Here is a 22639-nt window from a genome sequence, read left to right as displayed (position 1 = left end):
CTGTCCTTCGTGTATTTAACGATGAAGATAACACTGCTTCTAAACGATGGAGTTCCCTATGCATCATTGGGTGCGGATAAGGGTAAGAAGAATTTAAGTTTTACTCAGTAGATACCACTATTTCCTAAAATCTATTGTGACACATTTTATAAATGATGCGGAATGCATCGAAACACGTGTCACTATAGATTTTAAGAAATAGTAAAATTTCTAAGTAAACATTAAATTAAAAATGCATAGATTTTACCACAAAGTGACTCCCGAATCAAGTAATAAAATAATTTAACAAGATTTTTATATTGATATCTCAAGATAGAGAAAGAAGAAGAATATGTAAGTTTGGGCATTTACAGGATTTAGGACTTGACATAAGCTGGTTTAAGTGATCACTTTATACACGTGTAGCTACTGTAAATACCTAGACCCTCTTATCCTTCTTCAACTACGTTATATAAAGATTTATTTATAATAATTACATCCTCATTGAATAAATAAAATATACGTTATAAATTAATATTTGTATTGATTAACTAACCATCACGCCGCTTTCGAAGGGGCAAGCAGAGAGAATAAAACGTCACACCAATCTGTCTTTGCAAACATTCTTCGCCTCTTCCACATTCATGCATCTCCTCATACAAACCCGCCGATTATTTCGACTCCTGACCCGGCCGCTTTCAAGTATTTGACATACCTTATTGTGCCAAGTTTTCCTCGGTCTTTCTCTGCCACTTTTTCCAACTATATTCTCCTCATAAATTTGTTTAACCGTTCTTTTCTCACTCATACGTTTCACATGTCCAAACCATCTCAACACACCTTTCTTAATTTATTCGATAATTCTTATCTCAGCCTTGCATTCTTTCTTTATTTCACCATTGGAACATCTATCATACACCGTGTAGCCCCACATTTGTCTGAGAAATCGTATTTGAATGCATCCTGTCATTACTTTCACCCTTCATTTGCCAACTCCATGCTTCAGTTAATATGTCACAATAATTTCACAACGAATGACTTAATTATATCACCATTAAAAATGTACCATAACTTCATGATCCCACATAAATTATTAGTTAGGTACTTCATGTATTATTAAAATAAAATACAGCTATACAATATTTGTTGATTTTTATTTAAATATATAAAAAAAATAATGTGTTTCACCAACCAATAAAGATCAACTTTTGAGATAGGCTCCACCCTCCTTAAAATCTTCTTCATTTCATTGGACGCAGAGATCATTTAGAAAAATATACACACGTGGTTAATTACTAGCTCAGAAAATCTTAAGACCGTTCAGTTATCATTGAAACGCAGTCGCATCGCTTGCACATTGTGAATAAATCAAATAAAATTTAAAATAGCGCCATTTTACAATGGACGACACATCCAAAAATACAACTGTGTCAGAATTTTATTCAAACTACGATCAAGCGAATAACTCCCCGCTAAATCAAAATTACGCCGAAGATTACGATTTTATAAACCAAATGTATTGCCAACCTCACGACGAAAATTTAAATTATTGCACACCTCTTACAGTTGTTCCAAGTTATTACGACAATAATCGGCATACGGAAGCTTCGATTCAGTCAATTTTCGGTTACGCGAATACTATTTACAGTAAGACACTTCGCCCATTAGACCAACACGGATTTTCTCAATTTGGGGAAAATTCGAGCGCGTTTCATTCAACGGAAAATTTAAATTTAAACCAAGAGTTTTCAGCGCACGACCAAAGGTTTTTTCCCGCTAATGATGGGTTTTGGACCAACAATAATTGCGATTCGTCGGATAATGACCAATGCAGCTCGGATAAATTAGATATTAACCAATACAACGCGGAAGAGTTCTCAGAAAATGAGTGTGTGTCTAAAGTTCGCGTCGCCGTCGGCGGTTATGATGAAAATTGGATTAATCCTGGAGAAGAAAATTCTTCTGAAAATGTGATACTGGATGAACACTCACCCAATGAAGATGGTAAGATAAACTGCAAATCATGTATTTAACATTATTGCAAATCATGTATTTAAAAGTGTTGTAAAAAAATATCTTCTTCATTTTCAAACGCTTATCCAAACATTTCATCGTAAAAGTATTGTAAAAAAATACCTTCTTCATTTTCAAACGCTTATCCATACACTTCATTTTCAAACTGCAAATCATGTATTTAAAAGTTTTGTAAAAAATATCTTCTTCATTTTCAAACGCTTATCCGATGGTGCATAGGGCACTGCATCATATAAACGCAATGTTATATTGATCGTTAACAAATGAAGGAAAGGTGATCAGCCCTCCGCTTCAGGTACTATTCCTGGGTAATATTGAATAAATATTAGAGTGAAAAATCACTTTGTTATTTGACCTCCCCCCTCCTGGAAATCGAACCCGAGACCTCCAGTACGGTAGCCGAGCTTGCTGACCATTACACTAAAGAGTCTACATTGGACTGCCATTTTTCTACTAACTTTGATCCTTCTTCTAACCCTTATCGCACCCCAATGGTGCATAGGGCACTGCATCGTATAGAAGCAGTGTTATCTTGATCGTTAAATACACGAAGGAAAGGTGATCAGCCTTCCGCTTAAGGTACCAGTCCATATTGATCCTAGCATTTTAAAATTACATAGGAAAATTAGACATGTGATTATTTACCCTACAGATGGTATATATTTATATGTATCAGTAATAATATAAGAGTTGTCTCATTGTTAGATGAAGCATATGTCGTTTTGTATGCAAAAGAAGATGGAAATCTGAGCATCTCAGGGCTTACGACCTGGCATTTGGCTGGTTTAAGTTATTATTTTATACACTTTTGTAACGCAATTTTGCTCATTATCGAACATTTACATTGCATAAATTTTATATAGATGTATATACCAGTATGCACTGTTGTGCATTTCTTTCCTATGTTAGTTGTAATTTGATTGATGTGGACTTTAAGGCTGACGGTGGTGCCCTCAGTTTCCATGCTTCATGCTCAGGCTTCTTTTAACAATCCATTTTAATCGACTACCCATATATGAAAATTAAATTTACACGAAAAAAAATAAATCGTCAATAGTTATTGGTCAGAGAATTATTTTACGAAAATTATATACGGTGGAACCTTGAGATAACGTACCTCTACATAAGAAACTCCTCGATGAAACGATTAAAAAAAGATCCCTTTGAACTTGCCATAGCATTTAATAAGAAATATATTTCATAAATATAATGCATAAAAAACCTCGATGTAACGGAAGTAAGTAAGTTTAAATTTATGTCAATATTTTTATTCACATATCTTTTCAGTATGTAACTAATGTACCTATACAGTAATAATATGTAAAATTAAACTGTAAATTACGTTTCAATTACCATATGTTTACAGTATTATTTCTAGTACCACACATATTTATCGTTTTAACGAGGTTGAGTTCCATATAATCCCTTATACAGAGGGAACAAATAAGTGAGTGAACCTCAATATAACGAGATTTTAGCCAGCAAAACCTCAGTATGACGAATCGCCCAAAATACCGATTTTAAGCAAAACTTTTAAAAATTACTTATATCTAGGTTTCACCATATTAATATCGATTGACATAATGATTGTTTTCATAACATTTTGAGTGTGTCCAATACTTGTTCGGAAATCTAGGCGTTATTAAAAAAATAGCATCTTAACATAGATGAAGAAAAATATGGCATATTATAAGCCCTGTCATAACCCTGACTTCCATATTCTTCTTCAACTATGTTGAAATTTCAGAAAATGTTATAATTGTATTTTTACAATATTTTAAAAACACTGCATTTTCGATTTTAGGATAGGTACTTTTACAACAAAAAAAAACACAAAAAGGAAAAATAAAAACATCTTATTCCGTTATTATGAATTTTTTTTTAATAAATATAGAATGTATTATTTAGAGTGAACTATATTTAAATGTTTTTATTCATTTTTATTTTTATTTTTTGTGTTTTTTTGTTGTTGTTAAAGTACCAAGTCTTAATAAAAAAGTGGTTTATTTATAATATTACACTGTACATTTTTTGACATCTCAACATAGATAAAGAAGAGAAGTCTGAGTATTTACAAGGCTTCTCTTCTTCTTCTTTTTATTGGCTTATCACTCATTTTTGGTGTTATAGCCAGTGTCGAGTTATTTTTACAAGGCTTATGACCTTCTATCTTCATTAAAATATTGAGGTGTCAGTCAGCACGCGGGCATTTCCCCTTTCGGAATTCCAATTGCAAGAAACCCATAGAAAAGGTCATTCCGAATTCGTAATATTTTCCGTTCGGATTAAAATAGACGTGTGCGGATATAGTTTATCAAATAGTAGCTCCTTGTTTGTGTAATGGCAGGTGCCTAGAATATTAAAGTTTTACTGCTACTAACATCTACCGGTATAAAAGCATTAATATGTAACGCCGGCGCTACAAAGTTGTATTTACTAATACGTATTCTGCTACATCATAAATTACTTGAAAGTTTGTAATGTATACAGCAGAAGCAAATTCAAACAATGTGTTATAGGTAGCCAGAAATTTCATTTTATTATTATACACCATTTTTTTGTTTGTTTTGATATTGTAACAAGAATTATAACACTTTAATTTATTAACTATATATTTTTAATTATAAAATATCTTATTCTATAATAGTTACTAGGCATGATCACGTGGGCCAAATACTTGAAAGCGGTCAGGTCAGAAGTCGGAATAATCGGCGGGTATGTATGAGGAGATGCAGAATGTGGAAAAGGCGAGGAATGTATGTAAAGGAAGAGTGGTGTGGCGTTCTATTCTCTCCCTACGGGGAAGGATCGTGATAGTATTTTTTTATACCAATTACACTGTGCCTCTCCAAAAAAGAGACTTTGCTTTTGTATTTGCAGAGGGACTTACTTAGAATATTTATTATAATCATTAATGAAGGACATAATAAAATCGTTATTTTATTATTAAAATCGTTATTATTTTATTACTTATTTCTTAAGTATATTTTTTTCAACAATTTTATATCCGTAGAGAAAATGTTTTATTCCCAAATATTTCTCTATTGTTGAAATTGTTTGGTGTTAAATTTAGATATTCTAAAATCATTTAGGAATTTTTGAGTCGTACTTGTTTTAAATTTTACGTTTTCATTGCTTTTTTATGACGAAATATCAATTTAAAAAACAAACAATTCCATATTATTTTTATAGGCCTAAGCAGGCCTTTTTTCAATATTAAAAATAAAAGAATTAAGTTAAAGTAGAGTGGGCTCAAACCTAGAATCTCGAAGAGAAAGTCTGCGATACTAACCACGGGACCACAACCCGACTACAAAGTTATAACCAGGGTTTTTTTTTTTAAATAAAAGTGGTCCCGGAACTCACTTCATGTCAAGCTTTTTACTAAAAAAATATATTCAAATACCATCTAAATATTCATTACAATACCATATTTAATAATTTTGACGAATTATATAAAAAAAAAAAATTATTTTTTAATTTTTTTTATTTATTGACTATTTGTTGTCTCCCATAAATTATTACTGCACATGTTAAAACTGTCACATAGAATTGTATAGCTACATAAGGACCGTAGTCCATTTGATCTTCACATTCGTTTGATAATGCCCTAACAAGGCGAAACAATTGTCACAGTATAATTTTTTATGTGTTTTTTTTTTATGTATTTTTTTATGTGTTTTTTTTTTAATAAAATACAACTTAGTAGACTCAAAAAATCTGTGTTTGATTTAAAATTAATACATAAATATATAAATAAATATTGTAATTCCGTAACATTCTTTAATTTGATTGATTTTGAGAATTTAAAAAAAATCTGTGAAAAAATGTGCCAGAACGCCGTTCCGCCGCGTTACATGAAAAAAAACCCTGGTTATAACTATCACTTAGACTTAGATCATTGTAGTCTAGCCTTTACTATAACGTATGTATTTACATCTGAAGAAATTATTCATTTCCGTTAAGATTTCAATAAAAATCTTAATAACCTAACTTGTTTTACTGCTGCATACAGGCCTTTGAAGATATTAGTAGTGATCTAATGATTAAAACCGGGTGACAGTCTTTTCTCACATAAATCGGTCTACCGGGGTAATAAACGACCTTTAGGGTAGCGCCGTAAGGGTGGCTCAGAACATCCCCTCAACAAGTGTTCAGTAGTTACACTTTGAACTCGCTGCCTAACTAGGGTCACGAGGTCACACATCCCTGTCTAGAGATAAAACCGCTTACACTTTTTTTTAAACAAAGACGGCTCGTTATATTTTCATTTTTGTAATCGAAATTAATGTTTCGAAAAATTAACATTTTATTCATCCATTTGTCTTGTAGATTTGATGATCAATTTATGTATGGTATAAATATATCGTCATAGTAGAATTGGCAACAATAAAATAAGGCATTAGACATAAAATAAAATAATAAGTGAAATATAAAATATATCACGTAGAAATAACCTACAGTGGTCTTTCCGTATCAATAACATTAATTCAGTTATGATTTTTCCAGAAGAAAGCTTTTATTTTGATAACTTCAATTGAAGAAAAAATAGACTTTTTTTAATTGTTTTTCATTTTATTCAAAAATTGGAATTAAATATATTTTTTTTAAATATATTACAAACACAAGTTTAATATTCACGGTGAATAATTTCCATTTCTCATGAGACATGAGATTAAGGTTAACGAGACTGAAATACAAATAAGAAAGTAAAAAAAATAACAAAACTAACACAGGGTAAAATATAAAAAACAAAAAACTGGTTTAGTAAATAGGTATGTATATAAAAAAAACGTAAGTTAAGAAGCAGTTTAAAGGAAACAATTGAGAAAATACAACTTAATACTAACACAAATATCTTTCCATAAAGCATTTTTTCAATTTATTTATTATATGGAGTCAAACATATAATTAAAAGAAAAGCATACGCACAATGCAAACTACACGTAATTAATAATTATGTTTAAATTTAGTGATTAACCTACATACGTTTAATGAGTAACCCGCGAAGCCTTTCTATGAAAATCTCTCAAATGCAAGTCTGTAGCAATGTGTCGGGTTGTGGTCCCGTGGTTAGTGTCGCGAAGTCAGAGTTTCTCGATTCGAACCCACTCTACCACAATTTGATACCTATTTCTAATAATGAGCCGCTTAGGCTCACATAAATAGTATGAAATTGAAATATTTGTGTAAATAATAAAAACACAAATATTCATTTAAAAAAAAAGAAACGACGTGGCAAAATGTAGGAAAAATGCAAAATCTTTTTTTTTTTAATAAGCAAAAAATAACTCACGCCACTGCACTGTTCAAATGTATCCCACATCCCCTCTAACTTACCTAAATCACGCACTAACGCACCTAAATCACTATTTCCGAAATAAATTTGTCACCTCCTTTGCCAGAGATTTGGGTAAAATATCTAACATCAAAGAAATTATGTCAATCACCACATTTTAACACGTATGTATTTTTCATTTCTACTATACGAAAAATGTACAAAAAATGTGTGCATTTTTTATGATTCTACATTTTATAGTTCATTTTATAGGCAGGCAGAGATGAGAAGTACTCTAGTGCGCAATAATTCAAATTAGAATCATCGGAAGTGGCGATCTAATAAAATCAACGTACAATCTGTTTCCGGCGGTAAGATCACAAAATCGGCATATTCCCGAAGAGTAGCTATTAACGGATGTATGTCAAATTTAATTATGCGAGATTGTAATCTTTTATAGGCGATTCATTATTTACATATTAGCTTATTACTTATATCCTGAATTAGAAATGTTCATAAACAGAGACGCTGTGGATAAATTTCCGTACCTACTACTATATTTTTAGGTAATTATTTATGTGCTATTTTGAATATTGAAACTTTGCGGATCATAGTGATATATTATTTAGAGAAATAAAAATACTGTTTTTTTATCCACTCACATTTTTAATGACACCAACTAGTTTCGGCAAAAACCTGTTGCCCTCTTCAGGGTTTATTTTATAACATTAAGTTATAAAATAAACCATAAAGAGGGCAGCAGGTTGTTACCGAAACTAGTTGGTTGTTAATAAAAATGCGAGGGGATCAAAAAACAAAGTTATTTTATTTCTCAAAATAATATATTTATGTGCTAGCTGTGCCCGGTCCGCGTTGCCGTGGCTCAGTCTGGTTAAATAGAAAAGAAATACAACAAAACCAACATATATCTAATAAGTATAATTTACGCTATTTCGCTAGAGCGCTGTTTTAATAGCGCAGCGGAACCAAAAATTGCAGGCTTTTACTCGGGGACTTTCTAATATTTATTCCGTTGCGTGTACGGAGCATCGACTCCCAATCAGTTTATGCTATTTATTTTTTTAAGATTACAAAAAATATGGAATAAGTAACTTTTATAATACTAAAGTCATGGAAGTAAAATTCATATTTCGCTCCCTCCTTTCAACAACGTTAATTATAAAAAAAAACTGATTTTTCAGGAGATCGTTTTTAAAGTTTAAGAATATAATAAAATGTATTAAAAATAAATATCAAGCCACTTTTTAAACTTTTTACTGTGCAACAGATCTTTTTAGGTAAAACCTGAAGTATGTCAAAGGAACGCGATAATGACAAAGTATTTCTATTCAGACTGTCATTTATATAATATGTGGAAAATAGACACCGCTTAGCGCGCTATTTTGCTGACTCTAATTACCAGCCCTAAGCGGGGTATTATTGTAATCATCAGTAGCTTCACGTAAAGGATGCATAATCATAAAACTTAATTATTTATTTGTTTTAAGACCCAGTATTCGTTAAGTCGCAACTCAATTTTCTATAAATCCAGGTAATATTTTACGCAATTGTTTTTTTTCTTAAATCACCGGTTTCGCATTAAATAATAAGTTTTTCTTCGAAATAATTATATGGTTTAGAAAAGAAAAGAGTTATTGAAAGGTTAGGAATTAAAAAAATCTTTAAAAACATTTATTCTATATATATTCTAAAAAACTAAAAAATATCCAATATCCATACTTTAAAAAAATCGGGTTTGGAAAAACGTGTCACCTCTACGGCGGTCGACCAATGAATGAATTCAGTCTCACGTTATTCCCATTAACCACCTTTTTGGAACTTTTCGTCGTCGATGGTTAAAAACTAGGTTACGTTTTATTTATTTTTATAAAAATTGTAAAATGAGCCACAAATTACCAGCATTTTTATAAATAAAAACATTAACTATATTTTATTTTATTTGTTCGGGAATTGTACAGCTTTACGTTAAAAAATATAATATTAAAAATAGGTTACATTAATAATAATAAACATAACATTGCATAAACAAAAATAGTTACATTAATAATAATAAAGCCAATTAAACAATTCCACATTTATGTTATAATTATACTTTTCAGACCCAAAAGGCAGTAGAAAGGAGAGAACAGCGTTCAGCAAGTCCCAAGTTCGGAGCTTGGAGAATGAGTTCGCTCACTCTAACTACCTGACCAGGCTCAGGAGATACGAGATAGCAGTAGCCCTCAACCTTACGGAGAGACAGGTAAATCTAATGAAACAGAGTGAGACAAAAATTGTAGAACAATCTTCAAAAAAAGCCAACTGAATATTGATTTACAATTTTTCATTCAAACCCTTATCCGCACCCTATGGTGCATAGGGCACTGCATCATATAAACGCAGTGTTATCTTGATCATTAACACATGAAGGAAAGGTGGTCAGCCCTCCGCTTCAGGTACCAGTCCAGGGTTATATTGAATAAATATTACAATGAAAAAATCACTAATATTTATTTGACCCCCCCTGGGAATCGAACCCGGGACCTCCAGTATGGTAGCCGAGCGTGCTGACCATTACACTTCTGAGGCGGATAAAAATTAACCGAGGCGGTTTTACAATTAACACACCATTATTCATATAAAAAAACCTTATAGGTGAGATTTGAGATGAAACATCTATCTTTTTTATTATATGAAATAAGATGTATATAACATTTTTCTCAATCCAACAAAAATGGCTGTTGTGAACTCATACGTACTGTGTCATGAGATTGATCATATATCTAGGAGTTCCAAAAATTTGAGTAATGTGGTTGTCAATCATGGGTAGAATGGTGAATGATGCACGTGCGTAAAATAATCACTTAATCAACCTGGATGTTTACAGGACTGATGACAGGTTATAAGCCCTGTAAATACCCAGACTTCCATATTCTTCTTCATCAGTAACTACTAAACAGAGAAAAACCTATATTTGTGAACAAGTATTTGGACACACTCAAAATGTTGTGAAAAAAATTATATTTTTTACCAAATAAAAATGTTCAAATTTTAGTGTTCGGTTGTAATAATTCTAGGGTGCCAATAACTATCATAAATGGCTACTGAATTTCTCAATTAAAATAATATTTATTTATTTTTAATTTAAATTTTACATAGCAAATACCACTATTGTGGTATTTAATATATAGTGGTATTTACTAAGTAAAACGTATTTTAAAAATGGATAGATTTTACTACAAATTGACTGCCGAATCAATTAATGATATTTATTTGTTCCAGGTCAAAGTTTGGTTCCAAAACAGGCGGATGAAATGGAAACGGACCAAAGGAGGTCCGCGGCAATCTAAAAAGAAACCAAACAAAATGGCGGCAGTTCACAACGAAATTGAAAAATGCACCTAAAACATGCTGAAAATATATTTAGACCAACTGTCCAATAACTAGGTCCGCACGTGGCCCAATACCAATATGTTTGTATTTCTATGCCTATAAAATTAAATGAAATATTGCCGGGCATTTTAGTACATAATTAGACATCATAGTAATACTACAACAGCCTAAGGTTAGTTGTGTTGTAAATAGTAGGAGAATTCTCAAAAATATATTATGTTAATATATATTAACATAATTTTATAACACATTCACTGCTAATTTTAAAAAAAACCTCCAAAGAAAACATATCGGTGCTCAATATGTATATTTCAATTGTTACTCGTAAAATGTATAAGAAATTATTAATATTATGTATTACAAAATTAAAATAAAACTTGTACAATAGTAAATATAACTATATTTTTGACATCTCAACATAGATGACAAAGAATATGGAAGTCTGGGTATTTACAGGATCACTTTACACACATGTAACATTCACCAATTTCACGCATAACCTCCAATTTTTTGAACGCCTAGATTTATTGATCACACTCGTGACACAGTTCTTGTGAGTTCACTACCGACATCTGTTGGAATAGGGAAAGCTTTTATTGAGCAGACTCTTTCTATTTGTATGTAAGTTCCGAATCTTAGATTAAATTTACATACTTGAGGCCCGCCTGATGATGATAAAGAAACCAATTTTAGAATTTTAGTTGGACATTGAGAAGATAAACTAATTGAAAATTAATTAAGGTATTTTCATTACATACATATATATATATATATATATATATATATATATATATATATATATATATATATATATATATATATATATGTATATATATATATATATATACATATATATATATATACATATATATATATATATATATATATATATATATATATATATATATATATATATATATATATATATATATATACATATATATATTGTTTAATTAATTAATTATTATAATATTATTAATATTAATATGTATATGAATACAAAGGTCCTTATTGGGAAGTACAAAAATGAAAGATATATGAATAAATGAAATTCTTATATTTGTCAGTATTTTAATTAAGTTAATATTATATAATCACTTGAAAATAGGCTATAGTTTTACTGAGTTAAGTTAAGATGACAGTCACAGCGAGAATAAACAATAATACATAAAATGGTTCCTCATGAAAATATTTTAAAACATCTGAGTGTGGAATTATAACTTTTTTATAATTAGATATTTATTAAATGTTCTTTTGTTTCTTGCTTTTTTTATTTATCTTGCTTGGAACAATCTCTACCGGCTTCGTGGAAATTGTAGGTTTGGCTATTTTTGGTGCCTTGGCCTTATTCTTAGTTTTCTTTTCTGTCACAAGATCCAAATTCATTTCCATCAGCGGACGAACACCCCTTCCAACCTAAAAAAAATATATGTTTTTCCAAAATAATCATGTATGATACTGAAACAAAGAATTATAATAACCGAAGAATTGATGTTGCAATATGGCATGGGCTGGGTGGTTTGTATGACCGGTACATGAAGCAATATATTTTATATATAAAGCGATATATTTTATCACACAGAAAGTAAACAAAATAAATCATTATTTACTATATATGTACAGAAGCAAAATATCTGATAAGTGATAAAATAATAAAGCCAAACTAAAAACAGTATAATTTTTTTGTTTTTTTAAAAAGAGAAATATTTGTGTTCTTATTATTTACACAAATATTTCAATTTCATACTATTTCTGTGAGCCTAAACGGCTCATAATTAGAAATAGGTATCAAATTGTGGTCGAGTGGGTTCGAACCGAGGAACTCTGACTTAAGAGTCTGCGACACTACCCACGGGACCACAACCTGACACAATTGGTTTTAAACCGAGTTAACCCACGAAGCAAAGTTTAGTTAAACAAGTGTACTAGCCGGGTGATGAGTTTTGGGAGCTATATATGTACATATTAAGTCCTTTTTAGGTATGAAATGTACTCAATATGTATTTGGTTCCCAAATACTGTCCCCAGGCTAACTTCCATGCCAGGACTACGAATACACTTTATTTAAACCATTTCTACTATGATGTGTTCATTAAAGAATTGTAAGTTTACTAAATTTCTAGTTAACTTCCAATTCTCAGGTAAACTCAGTTGCATTAATGCAGCTTTTTGGTACAAAAGTAGTTTACTAGGGAAAATTGTAAAGATAAGACCTCATATTTTAACATAGATTAACCACTTAATGCTAGGGTTTTTTTTTGTTGATTAAAAGTTTAAAAAAAAAACAAAAAGGGCTTAAACGTTTTTTTTCAAAGTTCATGCACTTTTTAAATAAAATATAACTATTTTTATTTTATTTACAATTACGTCAATATTTTGTACTAATTCATCGTCGAAAAAGTTTTTAAAAAATTCAAAATTGGAACGCATTTAGCGCGCGAGCGTGACTCGTTTAAAAGTGTGAAGAGGTTAAAAAAATACACATACGGATAGCGCATAATTTACTTACTTGTCCATTTTCTTTGACCTTCTTTTTGGGCGGTTTCACAATGGGCGAAACTGGTTTATTCATACTCTTTTCCTTACGTTTCTTTTTCTTGTTATTTTCTGACGATGTGTTAGAGTCCTTTCCATCCTTCGGTAACTTACTACAAACAAATTATGTAACATAAACACACATTTTCTGACAAAAATACGGTATCCTCTGTTAACTTTGAACCCCATATGAGTCAATTAATTCTTTAGAAAAATAATGCTACACTGAAAAATTTATTGAAGCAATAGTGAAGCTCCTAACACCAAGACAGGTTGTGAGTTACATGACTCACGTAGACACAGAGAGAGGTCACAATATACCTAATATGATTGCAGTGACACAAGGGATGCAAGATCCTTTGACCTCTATACATATACAAAAAAACTAAAAGTATTAGAAAAAGTGCAGTATGTATTTGATACACTCACAAAATTGTTAACACACTAAGGCATTGCACCGCCGCGTGTGTGCCGCGGCACACTGGTGTACCGTGGTGATTAGTTGGTGTGCCGCGGAAAAAAATCTAGTTTTGTGAAAATAACACAATTGCTCCAAAATTTTATTCCCTGTGCTCAGTTATACTTAATCCTACTGGATCACATTTCGCATTAAACATGATATGTTTAACAAATCTTCTTTCTTAATTTGGTAGGTGTACCTACCTTAAATAGAAAAAGTTCGCCTAACACTGCACTAAGGAAGGATGTTTTTTTACACCTGCGGAGCGCTGGCGACAGGATTCGATAATTGTGTATATGAAATATAATTAAGACCTTAACAAAGAGATTGGTACAAAATATTTATAGAAAAACATTAAATAATTCCTTCTTTACTGGCTTTAAAATGAGGCCGGCACAGAAGGTAAAAATACCCTTCCTGACCTTAAGCATCAATCGATCGAACAGGTAGAAATACCTTTCCCGTCCTTAGTGTGCTAATACATAGTGTAAAAATAGTAACTTACTCTTTTTTGGACGTGTCTTTAGTATCTTTGTTTTTCTCTCCGGTTTGGGCATTTGGTTTTGATGGGTCGTAGTCAATCAATTCTTCGGGAATGTCACAAGGCTGGAAGAAGTCATAGTCGATTCCCATTGCTCTCAGCTTTGATTTAGTTATATACAATCTGAAAAAGAAACTTTATAAAAGACAAAATTTCATAATTTTTTTAATCATAAAAAAATACCAGTCCAGTAAATTGATCCAATAAAATAGGAATTGAATTTTCATTCAAACATTGCATTTTGTTTATATTGGATAGCGGCTATACATCCGTATAAGAGGTTCTGGATTAAATTACTGCGAGGATAAACATTAAAATTAAGTGCATATTTTCATTTCTGACCCTCATCCTCATTGGTACATCGGGCACTGGATCGCAATGGATGCAGGGTTAAATATCACAAAGGCCTAGTGATCAGACCTGTGCTTCAGGTACCAGTTAATGGAAGAATTAAATAAACATTAGAGAGAAAGAGCGAATGTGTGGGAAAATGATGTATGATAGATGTTCAAATGGGTATATAAGAAAGTAATACAACTGTGAGATAAGCATTATCAATAAAATTAGGGGAAGAAATAATGATAGGTAAGAAGGACAAGCGCCGTGGGGTAGTTGGGTAAACGCTCGACTGTGAAACCTGGTGTCGCGGGTTCGATTCCCGCCAAGTGCAAAATAAATTCTTGAAGGATTTATTTTCAATTGGTCTGGGTATTTGTATGGTATTTTTCAAATTTACCTACCCTATCCTTACTATCCTACCTGCAGACAAGCCTCTAATAGAGGCTTAGCAGGTTTTTCCTTTTAAATTAAATTTAAAAAATAATATATATTAAAACAAATTTAGGGGGCGAATGTGGTTGCCACAACAAAGACCGAGGAAAACTTGGCATGATCAAGTTTTTCAAATATTTAACAAATGGCCCATATTTTTTTATAAAGACGATGCCAGCCAGAACGTTACGGTCAATGATGAGCGCTACAGAACCACGATTACTGACTTGTTTGTACCTCAATTGCATGGCATTGATGTGACAGAGCTGCGGTTTCAACAAGATGGCGCAACATGCAACACGGCGGATGCCACCATAAATTTATTGTGGGAATTTAAATTTGCATACTTCTAAAAAAAAACACCCTATACATGAGAATTATAAATTACAATCAATAAACTGCATTAATCCTATGCAATACCTTGTAACACCATTGAGTCCGAATAAGAAAAGAGAGGGAGAAATAAATGATAAGAAAGACATGCCTATGACCGACAAAGAAGCCTATGTCCAATATTGGATTCAAAGGGACCAAAGAAGAAAAAGATCATTTCATTGTAAATTTTACCTTTTGAGTTGTTTCTTTGCTTCACCAATCCACTCTGTCTCGGATACACGGCGGTTATGTTTCTGTAAGAACAAAAAACACTCATCAATCACACGCCATCACTAACAAAGAACAATCTAACTAAATTACAGAATCACAATATGAAACAAACCGAAATCGCCTGCTTTCTGGTGGTGATTCCCGGACACCTTTTACCGGCCACCCATTTTGGTCCAGAAAAGAATGTGGCCCTTTGTTTTTCCGGAGGGACATATTCAGCTGCAACAAAAATTTATAAGACATTTAGAATGATTATAAACTGTTATAATTCTTCACAACGTTTTGAGTGTGTCCAAATACTTGTTCACAAAATCTAGATTATATCCAATTACAGGAGTTATTTTCATATTATTTTTTGGCATCTCATCAAAGATGAAGAAGAATATGGAAGTCTGGGCATTTATCTATGACGATCATCAGCCCCGTAAATGCCCAGACTTCCATGTTCTTCTTCATCTTTGATGAGATGTCAAAAAATAATATGAAAATAGCTCCTGTAATTGAAGATAATCCAGATTTTGTGGACAAGTATTTGAACACACTCAAAATGTTGTAAATAAATTATCTGGTCAAATTATAAGCTTATATAATAAAAATGAAAATGGTATTTTCTGGCGTTTCTCGTGTGTGATTGTAATCCAGGATTTGGATCTCACATACAAATTATAAGAGTTTCTGCTTAAGAAAAAGCTTCTTTACATCTCACCAATAGATGTCTCTAGTGAAGTTCTAGTGATTCAAGAACAAGGTTTCTAAATTGGTTCATATATATATATATATATATATATATATATATATATATATATATATATATATATATATATATATATATATATATATATATATAGAACTTCCAAGAATTTTAGTAGTGTGGTTGTCAACAATGGGTAGAATTAGTGAATGTTACACGTGTGTAAGGTGATCACTGAAACCAGCCTATGACGGTCGTCAATCCCGTAAATGCCCAGAGTTCCGTATTCTTCTTCATCTTTGATGAGATGTCAAAAAAAAAAGTTATAATTCTGTTGATTTCCAATAAGCAAAAAGTACCTTTTAACAATCTTTTGTCCATTAAATAGTTATCCATAGTTTGTGCGACGATTTGGGCAACCTCTTTGTTTTCAAACTCTACAAAAGCGTATCCCTTGGACTTGCCACTTTTCTTGGATCGAGAGACTCTCACATTGGTGACTTTTCCAAACTGCTTAAAGTATGACCGCATTTGATCCTGAAAGGAGAAAAAGTTTTATTATTGACATGATACATAATAAGGTTATAGAAGCACAGAAACTGATGGATACAACTGTCCTAAAGAAGGGCGATTCAGTTGGCTAGGCGAGTACTCCGTATGCCAGTGCCCTGTGTATCAATGAGTGCCTATGAGTCAGAAATAAAAATAAGTACTTAATTTAAATATTTATCCTCGCAGTGGTTTAACCCAGAAACTCTTGTAACGTGGTCGAAGGCTGCTACAAGCAAAATGAAATATGGGAATGAAATTTTAATTCCTGAATTATTACAAAAGTTGCAAAATTATTGGATTAATTCAATGCATTAGAGGTGTATTTTTTCGTTTAACCTCTCCGGGAGTATGGACGTATTTTGCGAATTTTCCTCAAAGGATTATAGACGTTAATGAACGTCGAAGTCTGTCTGTTAGTTGGTATGATGTTATTAGTATAGTAATGACATCTGTGGATATTTGAATTTAACTTAGTCATAAAATAAAACCTAGAGATGGTGAGCTTTATTTTTCATTTAAATTATTTTTACATAATTTCTATCTTCATAATACTAAGATTAATTTTTTTTTTTAAATACAGTTTTAATGTAAAAAACCCACTCCCCAGAGAAAGTCGGACATCAATTATTGTACTCTTGGAAAGATTAAAAAAATACACGAAATTTTATATTTTATATAGTTTTCATTTTCAGCTTAAGTATATGCAACTAAATCAAAGCTGAGAGTAATGGGATTCAAATAAGACTTTTTTCAGCCTTGTGACATTCCCGAATAATTAATTGGCTACAACCCTTCCAAACTGAGATGTAAAGCCACACTTTTTTACTGTGGAACTCCACGCTGGAGGTTAGGAATCAACATGGCAATTTTTACTTTGTATGTAGCCGCTCTAAACAACGACTTAGTGCTACAGTGGAACCACTTTCTAAAAATTTTAGACTAAGATATAAATCTCCATCCTATGCTGCATTTCCATTCCACTTTGCCTTGTAAATATAATATATTATATTATATTTCCCTTCCCTCACATGGCCAAAGTAATGTAGCTTCCTTTTCTTCATAATGTCTATAACTTCTCCCTTTTCCGATGCATCTACACCAGCGCCCTTCATTATTTTATAGACGGACTGTACCTGAATACTATTGAAATGTTTAAATAAATACCTCGTAAAATCCATGTGGAATGTGTCCTACATAGACAACACCTCGATCTCTGGTAACAGGAGTACCCATGCCAGATTTTTTAGTTTTTTTCTCCTTCTTTTTATCTGGATTTTCCTCGCCTTTCTGTCCAACAAATCAACAATATAAAAATGATTCATCATTACAGTTAGCATATATCATATAGGTTTCATTACAATGAAACTCATTCACAGTTTAATGTTTATCGCATGTCAAATAACTCAATAAATAAACAATTTAATCTTTCCCTGATCATCTAATATTCAAACGTGATCCGAAGCGAAAACCAAAAGACCCCAGTTCATATTTGTATGGAAATCGTAGTACGCAGCTCGCAGCAGATACCAACTCGCAGTTATAGGCACGCCTTTTCCAACATGCAGTCAAGTGCCGACCAAGCGAGAGAGAGACGATAAGTGAGAGGCCAGAAATCGCGGTTATCCTAATTCTCATAGAAAAGGTTTATATGATGGTTGAAAAGTAATGAAAATAACTATGACTATTTTTAGATCTCATGTTTTTTCTACTAATCATATTGCTTATTCAGTAAATTGCACATACAAGACGATCTTCTAGTTATACTTTTGTATTTTAAAACACTAAGGACGGGAAAGGTATTTTTACCCGTTCGGTCGATTGATGCTTAAGGACGGGAAGGGTATTTTTACCTTCTGCTCAGGTCTCATTTCAAAGTCAGAAAAGAAGGAATTATTTAATGTTTTTAAATATATATTATGTACCAATCTCTTTGTTAAGGTTTAAACTATATGTACACAATTATCAAATCCTGCCGCCAGCGGTCCGCAGACGTAAAAAACACCTGTTCTTGGTGTGTTTTAATTAAAAAATTGGCGTATTAGCAGCTAATCGAATTATAAGGTTAAATTTAAGTTACTTGTATGTCTGGTTTATTGCATACTCCCCGAACCATTGTGCACCACGGTGTGCATAATAAGCCATTTTTAATATTTATAGTGTATATTAATAAGCCCAATGTATATTAATTTCGCTAAAGTAAGGTACTTTATTTAAAAAAAAAATTGTACGGAGACAAATAAAACATTTAGATAGAATATACAGGATCAAAATAATAGAGCTCTAATCTTTTCCTGGATCACTGTTGACTATCTTACCTACATAATGAAATTACTAAGTTACTAAGCAAAAATAAACAGTATAATTATGATTATTCTTTCATGTGTAAAAATATAATACGATATTAAAATTTGAAATTTAAGATAATCGTAAGAAAAATAAATAATACAACGAGGTATTGTACAACATAACCCCAAAACACGTTGAAATGTTATTAAATTGAAACAAAATATGTTACCTTTAACATTTTCTTGATACCTTTAACGGTTTTCTCGAATTTTTTACGAGAATCCTTATCCAAAGGCACATTTTCCTCCATTATAATTTTTGTTTCTAACTTTTAACAAATCTTCAGATGAAACTCAACGCTCGAACGTTCGCGACAAATCTGAAAACTGAAAACGAGAAACGAGTCCTTTCCTTCGCCGTAGTGAACGAGCCGGTTCACTGAAGCGGGTAAAAAATTAGGCGATTCCACCGGAACCGCTCATTTCATTTTTCCAGTTCTTTAAACTGTTAATTATATTTATATAATTAATTTCTTTGCATGATAAATTAAATTGACCAATCAAAGATCGTATTTCACTAAAATTATTAAAATTCGAAAAATTTAGCGAAAGTCCACACAAAAAAGGAATCATGGGGATGGTCCACCTACCTTGTATTCTACTTCCATCGATTTTATTAACACTATCTTTTACTTAATGTTACTCAGTACTCAAAATCTAAGTAACAATATTACAAATGAAGTGAATGCATTATTTTAACATAGCGACAAAATTGTTGTTCCTCAATTCCCATCATTCACATAGTATTGAGTACAAAGTTTTCGGTTTTGCCGTTGAACTGAGGATTCAGATCTTATTCGGATTCAAAGAGTTAATAACTATTTGAATCGGTTGTATAAAAATCCGGATCTCTGTTCGTTATCAACTTGACAGACCACGTGCCAATTCATTTGACAACCGGCCGACTTGTTGCTGACTTCACTTCTCTTTTTATTTTGAATATGATCTGTTGGCAGGCAGCAGGTAGTGTCCCGATATGTAATCTAAGCTCCCGATTATCCAGTAGGAGTTTTTCTAGATCCTTAATTTTGGATTAGATAAATACAAATGTAGAAACATGCATCAACGGCTTACTAAATAATCAGCAATATCAACCTGCATCATTAATAATACGCTACATGTAAGCTGTGATTTCTTCAAGATTCTAAAACTCCTGAACAAATTAAACATAATACTACTTTCATCAGCTTTTGAGTACTTCGCAATAAAGCTCTATAACCTACTTCTACTATCCATAAAGTAATTAAATAACGAAATTGTTCATAAAACACTCATCAATAAATACGTAATGGAGGAGGGTAGAAATAAAATACTGGCACAACCACGTTTTACATGATTATATAACAGGCAAGTTATTGCATAGTAAAAGGTACCTTCGCCATGGTAAAACCCAGCAAGCACACATTGCAAATTTGAAATATACATTGCACATACAATATGTTTTATTTTATTATTTTGATTTTTGATATAGGTTGGCAGCCTTAGCTGGTTCATACCATTCATACCTCGTACACCGTTTTGTCTGCGATCGTCTATCCTCAAATAAGTATCCATTCGGTTTTTAAACTGATTTGACTGTAGTCGAGTCGACAACTACGCTTTGCAATTTATTTAAGTAAAAATTCAAAACTCCGCTGGAATTTTTCTTTGGTTTGAGAGGTAGTATTGGGAAGGATTCAGCTTCAGTGACGAACTCACAAATTGTTAGATATTTGATTTTATACATCTCTTGCAGGGACTATAACCATTCAGGATCTTATATCAAGTCTCTCTTTTTCAGTAAGTCTTGGTGCTTTATATTTATACATTACCACATAATTACTCCTAGAATGACAAGGTTATATCTTATATTATTTATTGATTCGGCATTAACTTTGTGGAATGACATAATTATTTTATTAAAATTAAACACTTGAATAATCCACTTTATCGAGTTTTATTTTTATTTACGACTAGTTTCGAAAACGACAATTGTTTTCATCTTCTGGAACAAATTAAAACATAAATTATGTTTTAATTTGTACCAGAAGATGAAAATAATTGTCGTTTTCGAAACTAGTCGTAAATAAAAATAAAACTCGATAATGTGGATTATTCAAGTGTTTAATTTTAATAAAATAAAGGTTATATCTTGTTACACCATGCTTCTGAGAATTTTGTTTTAATTTCGTTTCCACTATATTGCAAAAAAAAGTTTTTGTCTAACTTGGAGGCTTTTTAAATTGTCAATTAAATTTAAAAAAAATATAATTGAAACACTACATTCTGTGTTCACATTTTTTGTTCAAATGACAAGGATCCAATAGACAAAAACTCTTAACAAAATGAAACAGCGCAAAATGGTTTCATTTATAGTAAGCTGCGTAAATATATGTATCTGCCAATTGAAGAATGAACATTAGATTGTCCACAGGAGATGATACAAATAATGTTGGGTTGTGGTCCCATGGTTAGTGTCGCGCACTCTTTAGTCAGAGTTTCTTGGTTCGAATCCACTCCAGCACAATGCGATACCTATTTCTAATGAGTCGCTTAGGCTAACAGAAATAGTGTAAATTGAAGTGGTTTTGTAGATAATAAAAACACAGATACTTCTTTTTTAAAAATAAAATAAACTTTTTTTCCAATTTACAGTATTGAATACCTACTTTTAATGTTTTTACAACACAGCAAATATACATATATTTTCCACAGTACTAAATATTGTACATCAGGAAAATGTCACGTCTCTTGTAGATGAATTAAATGTTGGAAAAGGGGTTTGCTTATCCACTGTCAATATATATTAAAATTAATAGAAAGAAGAAAAGGCAATTTTAATTTTTTATTTGAAAAGAAAACATTTTAATATTTACAGGACATGTTTTAACTGAAAAGCTTAAAGAAAATAAGATTAATTTTTTATTTATAAACAGAAAAATATTGAATAAAAATACTCAAGTTTTTATTTTAGAATATAATTTTCAAGCCATCAATATGAGACCATTGAATTATTTAACAATCGTACATTGTTAGCGTTTATTGGAATAAAATAATTCATGTCAATATATTTTGTAAACTTCGGAAACTTTGAATTGTCTAACACAGCGGTTCCCAACCTGTGGTACGCGAAAAATAATCAGTAATGGCATACATGAGAAGAAAAATCGGACACAAAAATATCATGTGAACTACTGTATTTTTAAATTAATATACAGTACAGTTGTTAATATGTACAGTCGATGTTCAAAAATCTAACAATCAATATCGTATTTTTGGAGTGCACTTTTAAATTTGTGATATGTAAAGTTCAAATGTCTCATTTTTATCAGAAAAATTAAAACCTATGGTATTTTTATAAAAACTTAAATAAATTGAGTTTTGGGAAATATAGTCATCCTATAAAATTTATAATGCAAATAGAATAACAAATTTCTCGAAATACAATAATTTTTACGAAGTGGTACAATTAAGC

General features: G+C 31.5%; 2 protein-coding genes across 2 annotated transcripts; one reads left to right on the top strand and one right to left on the bottom strand.

The window, feature by feature from the left end:
• The first annotated feature begins 1471 nt into the window (after positions 1 to 1471).
• LOC148313623 (uncharacterized) lies at positions 1472 to 11408 on the top strand. Its single transcript, XM_088259678.1, has 3 exons — positions 1472 to 1983; positions 9412 to 9554; positions 10574 to 11408. The coding sequence occupies exons 1-3, from the start codon at positions 1494 to 1496 to the stop codon at positions 10694 to 10696; spliced, it is 756 nt and encodes a 251-aa protein (XP_088115804.1). The 5' UTR covers positions 1472 to 1493; the 3' UTR covers positions 10697 to 11408.
• Positions 11409 to 11726: 318 nt separating this feature from the next.
• Positions 11727 to 19507, bottom strand: LOC148313622 (uncharacterized). Its single transcript, XM_088259667.1, has 8 exons — positions 19356 to 19507; positions 18005 to 18127; positions 16648 to 16825; positions 15710 to 15816; positions 15559 to 15620; positions 14185 to 14343; positions 13194 to 13332; positions 11727 to 12100 (listed from the first exon to the last, which is right to left on the bottom strand). The coding sequence occupies exons 1-8, from the start codon at positions 19434 to 19436 to the stop codon at positions 11927 to 11929; spliced, it is 1023 nt and encodes a 340-aa protein (XP_088115793.1). The 5' UTR covers positions 19437 to 19507; the 3' UTR covers positions 11727 to 11926.
• Between the last annotated feature and the right edge of the window lie 3132 nt (positions 19508 to 22639).

This window comes from Brachycentrus maculatus, unplaced genomic scaffold (genome assembly GCF_059751285.1).
Source record: "Brachycentrus maculatus isolate JH-2025_06_01 unplaced genomic scaffold, ASM5975128v1 h1tg000007l, whole genome shotgun sequence".
In the NCBI taxonomy this organism is placed as follows: Eukaryota; Metazoa; Arthropoda; class Insecta; order Trichoptera; family Brachycentridae; genus Brachycentrus; species Brachycentrus maculatus.
Note: the sequence above shows the minus strand (reverse complement) of the source record. Positions and strands in the feature narration are given on the sequence as shown.

Excerpts from the sequence above, each read along its gene's own strand:
- LOC148313623 (XM_088259678.1), top strand. The coding sequence starts at position 1,494 with ATGTATTGCCAACCTCACGACGAAAATTTAAATTATTGCACACCTCTT. Across the intron at positions 1,984-9,411 it reads ACACTCACCCAATGAAGATG|ACCCAAAAGGCAGTAGAAAG; the intron begins GTAAGATAAACT and ends TATACTTTTCAG. Across the intron at positions 9,555-10,573 it reads TCAACCTTACGGAGAGACAG|GTCAAAGTTTGGTTCCAAAA; the intron begins GTAAATCTAATG and ends TATTTGTTCCAG.
- LOC148313622 (XM_088259667.1), bottom strand. The coding sequence starts at position 19,436 with ATGGAGGAAAATGTGCCTTTGGATAAGGATTCTCGTAAAAAATTCGAG. Across the intron at positions 15,621-15,709 it reads CCAGAAAGCAGGCGATTTCG|AAACATAACCGCCGTGTATC; the intron begins GTTTGTTTCATA and ends TTGTTCTTACAG. Across the intron at positions 12,101-13,193 it reads AGGTCAAAGAAAATGGACAA|GTTGGAAGGGGTGTTCGTCC; the intron begins GTAAGTAAATTA and ends TATTTTTTTTAG.